Raw genomic sequence first — 6,446 nt, 5'->3', positions numbered from 1 at the left:
TTTTTTGTCAAGGTTCTTTTCGCTGATGAGAGAAAAGGGCCATCTATCAAGTATACCACTTCTTGCTCGCCAGTGGTTGGCGTTGAACAAAGAGGACAATTGCATGTATCCACTTCCCATGCATCACCTCACCAAATGGGAGTTGGATACATGTCCTTGGTGGATAGATATGGAGGACTCTTTTGTCATGGAGAGGGAGGAGGGGCTGCATGTGGTCTTCAAGGCTGAAGAAGCCTGCGAAGACCCCGAGTGAGAAAAGGACTCGAGAGGAGATCCTTGCTTCTCCATCTATGACAGTCCCCCCAGATGCAAGTATAGAACCATCTATTTTACTTCTTTATTTGTATTCCATTTAGTGGTTGCTCTTCTCAAAAGCATTGACTACTTGTAGGAGCTAGAATGCAGGAGGAGATAGAGGATTCCACTTCTAGCAGGCGAGTAGTGGGAGAGTCCGCTTCTAGGAGAGGTGAATAACATTTCAGTTTGCGTTTTTATGATTGGATATATGTTCACATGATTTAAGTGGAAAAGTATAAAGTTACATTTTACTAAGTTGAAAAAAGTTCAAGTGAGGTTTTTAGATTGCATCTTATAGTTTGTGTTATGTTGAAGTGTATGCTTGTGATAATTTAGGGGTGCATGTTTAAAATATGAGTATGCTTCTCAAATTTGTATGCAGATTGTGCAGCAGTCAGAGCCAAAGTTGTTTTAAAAAAACAACTTAGATTTGTTTACTTGGTTGACCATGCATGTCATGGTGCACCCCCTGTTGGGGACCATCGATGCATAGCGGTGCTGGCAGATTACATTGCCATTGGCCACGATTTTTCTGCTGGTTTGCGAAGCCCATCCTTTGCGGACATACATGCACATATGTCTTCACGTAAACCGAGAGGACGGTCTTATGTGCAGAAGGGCAGATCCATAACTTGGGCTACTGATTTGATTTTCTTGGATCTACCCTTTGGTCGGGACCATGTCATGCCCCCCTCGCGTCCACTTTGGGATACTTTGTTGGAGGACCACGTGCGCTTTGGGCTAAATCAAATCGGATTGGCCAACTAGTAGGGTTTTTAGAATGCCTATTGGTTTTGAGGGTTTCTATCATGTCTCAGGGAAGCCATTGCATCATTGCAATTCCTCAAACTTTAGAGCACTTGCCCCGTTGTGGATAGCCTCTCGAGTTGGAGGTTCAGGTTTGGAAGGTGACCACTTCCTTCAAGCTAAATCTTTTGTTATGGAGGGTAATAGTATGCAAATAACACGTAAGGTCTAGGCTAGCTAGTTGGAATCCTAGAACTTCGTTGATGTGTCCTTTGTGTAAAGTGAGAAAAGAATCTCACATGCATATTTTCTTGGAGTGTATAGCCATCAGAGGTGTATGTTGGAAGGTTTGTAGTTGGTTTTAGGGTTTCTCAATATTCATTCACTTGACTTGGAGGAATGCTATCCTTGGTGATAAAGGAAAGCTAAATAATGCTTTATTTAGTTGTTGACAGCTGGTGAGAGCGGTAGTAATGCAGTATATCTGGAAACATATAAATGCAGTTGTTTTCAATAAACGTCACAATGCATGTTCACTTCAAGATGAAGTCATAATGGATATCATTATAATTTTCAAGCACACGTGGTTTACCGCATCGTCTCTTCGATACTTGACTAAGCAAATGATTGGCTTTGTTATTAGAGGCTGTATCTTTCTCTTTTTGTATCGCTTTTACCACCCCCCATTTTTTTTTTCTAACTCACAAGTTTCCTCTAAAACTTTTCAGGTTTAATTCAACTAACAGATGAAAAAATGTAAGAATTTTAAAATTTTGAAAACTTAAAGTTTCATTGTAAGGGCTTTTGTTAGTCTTGTGAGCTTGGTCTCAGGCGATGGAAGGCTTTTTAGGTTTACGGAAGGGGCCGGTTTCCTCCTTTTACAAGAGGAGTCTCCTTTCCCCGAACCCCATTCAGTACTCTAACCGTCTACACGATCTGGTTCACCGCGAAAATCGCAGCGGGTATAGAACTGCCACCAGTGCGCAACACAGCTAGCGCCTTCAAGATTGCCAGTCCACGGGTATGTTCAAACGATTCTGGAAATTTTGGGACTTTGTTCATCCCCTCACAATTGCCTCCACTCAATTATAACTTTCTAGCATTTATCATTCGCAAAAGGGGCTTAGAAATGTTTGTCGCCGCTTATTTCACATGCTCATCTCCATCGTGACCCCTAGTGCGCTCGAGGATACCGTGGAAACTCTGGATTTGTCGGATGTGTAGCAAAGTAGCAGATTTCACGAGGAGCTTGCGCACAAGATAAGGCTTGTAACCCAGCAAGGAATACTTGCATTTTTGGACGTTCTTTTCTTCTCTAAAGCATGGCTGCACCAAGAAGACAGACCTGATTGACGTCAGGGCGCATTTTTAAATGCTAACCTCGATTTGTTTAACGAAAGATCACTTTATACGTTCGTTCGCCTCCCATAGGAGCTTGCTGAAAGCTAACTATTTGACATCTAGGACTTCAAAATCAGGTATTTATACATGGAATGCCACCATTTCAGCTCAAGTCAAGGTTGGAGAAGGTGAGAAAGCTCTTCTATTGTATCGCAAGATGCAAGAGATGGGTATAAAACCTGACATGGTCACCTTTTTGGGTGTTTTAAAGGCCTGTGGCAACATTGGAACCATATGGCAAGGCAGACAGGTACATCAAGATATAGTCAGAAGCGGCATTGAATCAGACCTAGTCATTGGGACCACCCTTATTGGCATGTATTCAAAGTGTAAGAGCCTAAAGGAGGCACTAGACGTGTTTCACAAATTGCCAACTCAAAATGTTGTATCTTGGGGTGCCATGATTGCTGGAGTAGCTGGGAATGGGCATGGCTTCTGGGCTCTTGAACTTTTTGAGCAAATGCAACAGGATGGCATAAAACCCAATAAGGTTGTACTTCTTTGCACCTTGAAAGCATGTGGCGGCATAAGAGCACCATGGCCAGGCAGGCTGATACATGACCAGATTATCAGAATTGGACTTGAATCAGATGTGGTTATTGGGAACACCCTTGTTGATGTGTATGCCAAATGCACTAGTCTTGATGAAGGGCTCAAGGTGTTTAATGACTTGCCCAATAGAAACATCGTTTCATGGAACATCCTGATTGCTGGATATGCACAGAATGGGCGAGGTTTTTGTGCTCTGGCACTTTTTGAGAAAATGCAAGAGGAGGGCATAATGCCAGAAAACGTAACGTTTCTTGGACTTACAAAAGCATGTAGCAGCATAGGATCCATTAGGCACAGCAAGCTGATACACTATCACATAGTCAGAAGTGGGCTTGCATTAGATAATGTAGTCGGAAATGCACTTATTGACATGTATGCGAAGTGTGGCAGCTTAGAGGATGCAAGAAGAGTGTTTGATGAATTGTCAAATAGAGATGTGGTGTCATGGACTGCATTGATTTTAGGATTTTCTGAGCATGGATACAGTTTTTCTGCACTCGAACTTTTCAAGCAAATGAGGCAGGAGGGGATTAAGCCAAACAAAATCACATTTTTGTGCATCCTGAAAGTGTGCAGCAACACAAAATGCCTAGAGCAAGGCCGGATTATACATGGACTGGTAATCAGAATTGGCCATCAATCAGATGTGGCCATTGAGAATGCCCTCATTGACACTTATGCAAAATGTGGGAGTCTAGATGATGCACGCGAAGTCTTTGACAGGTTGCAAAATCGAGATGCAGTGTCATGGAGTGCCATGGTTGCAGGATATTCCCAGAATGGCTGTTTGTGTCTTGCTTTGGAACTTGTCAAGAAGTTACAAAATGATGCCTTCAAGCCAGACAAAGTCTTAATTTTGTGCATCTTGAAAGCATGTGGTAGTGCAGGAGCCATCAGGCAGGGCAGGCTCACACATGATCAGATAATCAGAAATGGATTTATATCTGATGTAATGGTTGGGAACACGCTTATCGACATGTATGTCAAGTGTGGTAGCTTAGATGAGGCTCGCAAAGTGTTTGATAGATTATCTAACCGAGATGTGGTGTCTTGGGATGCAATGATTGCAGGATATACCCTGCACAAGCATGGTCTTCATGCTCTTGATCTTTTCAAGAAAATGCAACAGGAGGCCATCGAGCCAGATAAAGTCACATTTCTTTGCATTTCAAAGGTGTGTGGCACCTTAGGAGCACTAGCACAGGGCAGGCTGATACATGACTTCATAATTGCATGCGGACTTGATTCTGATGAGGCCATCGGGAGTGCCGTTATTGACATGTATGCCAAATGTGGGGAGCTGAAGGAAGCACATAGAGTGTTTGACCTGTTGCTTTATAGAGACGTTGTGTCATGGGGTGCAATTATTGCAGGGTATGTCCAGCATAGACACAATCTTTGTGCTCTTGAAATCTTCGAGAAAATGCAACAGGAGGGTATTGAGCCGAGTGGAATTGTGTACACATGTGCTTTAAAAGCATGTGGCACCATCGGGGCCATAGGGCAGGGAATGTGGATACACGAACAGGTTATTAATTGTGGCCTTGAATCCGATGTGTTTATTGGAAACACCCTTATTGACATGTACACCAGATGTGGGAGTCTAAAGGAGGCTCGCAAAGTATTGGATGATTCACAAACTAGAGATGTGGCATCTTGGTGTGCAATGATTGCAGGATATGCCCGGTATGCCAACTGTGCAATGGCCTTGCAATGCTTTGAGGACATGCAGCAAGACGGTTTGAAGCCTGATGTTGTGACCTTTACAAATATTCTTGCTGCCTGCAGTCGTGCAGGTAGATCAGAGGAAGGCCGCCACTACTTTAGATCTATGATAGAAGACCATGGGCTTACACCAAGGCTTGAGCATTACAGCTGCATTGTTGATCTCCTTGGTCGTGTGGGATGCTTTCATGAGGCTGAAGACATGCTCCATACGATACCAGAATTGCCGGATAATATCTTGTGGACATCATTGCTCAGCGGCTGCAGGACCTACGGCAACTTTGAGATGGGAAGGCGATGCTTTGATCAAGTTGTCTATCTAAATCCCATCAATGCTTCTGGATATGTCCTCATGTCAAACATATTTGCTGATGTGTACATGGGGAAGCACCTTGATAGGGTACAAGAACTGAGAGAATTTGTTGGTGGTCACAAGAAGCCTGGGAAGGCCTGCATTGAGGTCGACAAGAAAGGGCATGAATTTCTCGTGGTAGGGAAATGGCATCTGCAAAATACTGTAATAGATGCAAAGATACAAAGACTAAGAATTCTAATGATGGTGGAAGGATATGTACCACAATTAGGCTTGATATTGGAGCCCATATTAGGTGAAGACAAGGAAAATTGGCATGCACATTCTGAAAGAGCAGCCAGAGTAAGTGGACCTATTCATACCCTTAATGGTACAATTATTCAAGCCTCAATGGAACAGCTAGATGAGGACGAGGAAGATATGAATGAGCATTCTGAAAATGAAGTCCGAGTCTTTGGACCTTTCTATACCTTTAATGGTACAATTATCCAAGCCTCAAGGGGTCTGCTAATGTGTATTGATTGCTGTGCTGACATTTTTGTTTATTTGCAAGCTTACTGCTACATATTGCTTTTTAAAGACTCTGTATGTTTTTGTGATGCATTGTTTTTTAACCTAAAACCCAACTCTTAGATCGACTTTGACTTCTTGCAGTTGTGCAGTTGAGTTTCTAGCTTTTTATTTCAGTTAGTTTAGGTCCTTACCACCTTAACTGAAGTATGTTTGACCTTAAAACATACGGCAGGTGAAAGAAGACGTTATATGGAAAAGATACGTCAGTTTCTCAAAATAACTAAAGAAAGGTTGAGATATCCTCAACCAGAATACACTTTAGTACTGGTGGTATTAGATTAGAGATTGAGGATTCATCATTCAGGGGCTGTCGAAAGCCTGAGAATAAATTGCCTTGACTTCAATTTTGACGACCTCAATGTTGGAGAGATGGTATCAGATTAAAGCTTGAGGAATCAGGGGTGGTTGAAAGCCTGAAAAGAAATTTCCTTGAATTCATGTTTGAGGAAAGGGACTGTATTACAGTAAGCTAGCCAAAGCTAACCCTTGAATTCATGTTTGAGGAAAGGGACTGTATTACAGTACGCTAGCCAAAGCTAACCCTTGTTAGGGTAACCTGTGGACGTTACATCATGACTAGGTTTGAACACACTCCTAGATGTGGAGAAATGAGAGGGACGCATGGGGGGGAGTTAGGTCGTCCACTTGAGTGTCTGAAGGCTAGCTAGGATAAGGTGTCCCAAGGCCTGCGACACTTCTCTCTGGGTTGCCAGTAATTGCCAGTATAACAGTAGGCCAGTGGCGTAGAAAAGGAAAGCAATATAGTCCTCAGGCCTGAGCTAAGGATTAACACATAGACATTCAGCCTAGTCCAGGCATCCCCTCTGGATGTCGTGTT

The 6,446-nt window shown here is 42.9% G+C and overlaps 1 protein-coding gene across 1 annotated transcript; it reads left to right on the top strand.

Annotated features, from left to right (window-relative positions):
* The first annotated feature begins 1,841 nt into the window (after nt 1–1,841).
* On the top strand, nt 1,842–5,668 carry LOC147880633 (pentatricopeptide repeat-containing protein At5g39350-like). Its single transcript, XM_087370647.1, has 2 exons — nt 1,842–2,065; nt 2,657–5,668. Exon 2 carries the CDS (start codon nt 2,762–2,764, stop codon nt 5,666–5,668), a length of 2,907 nt encoding a protein of 968 aa, XP_087226773.1. The 5' UTR covers nt 1,842–2,065; nt 2,657–2,761.
* The last annotated feature ends 778 nt before the right edge of the window (nt 5,669–6,446 follow it).

The sequence above is a fragment of the Dipteris shenzhenensis genome, chromosome 32, assembly GCF_047967505.1.
Source record: "Dipteris shenzhenensis isolate YYH24624 ecotype China chromosome 32, Dip_SZ_1.0, whole genome shotgun sequence".
In the NCBI taxonomy this organism is placed as follows: Eukaryota; Viridiplantae; Streptophyta; class Polypodiopsida; order Gleicheniales; family Dipteridaceae; genus Dipteris; species Dipteris shenzhenensis.
Note: the sequence above shows the minus strand (reverse complement) of the source record. Positions and strands in the feature narration are given on the sequence as shown.

Bases quoted from the DNA above. Each gene is read 5' to 3' on its own strand.
- LOC147880633 (XM_087370647.1), top strand. From the start codon at position 2,762: ATGTATTCAAAGTGTAAGAGCCTAAAGGAGGCACTAGACGTGTTTCAC.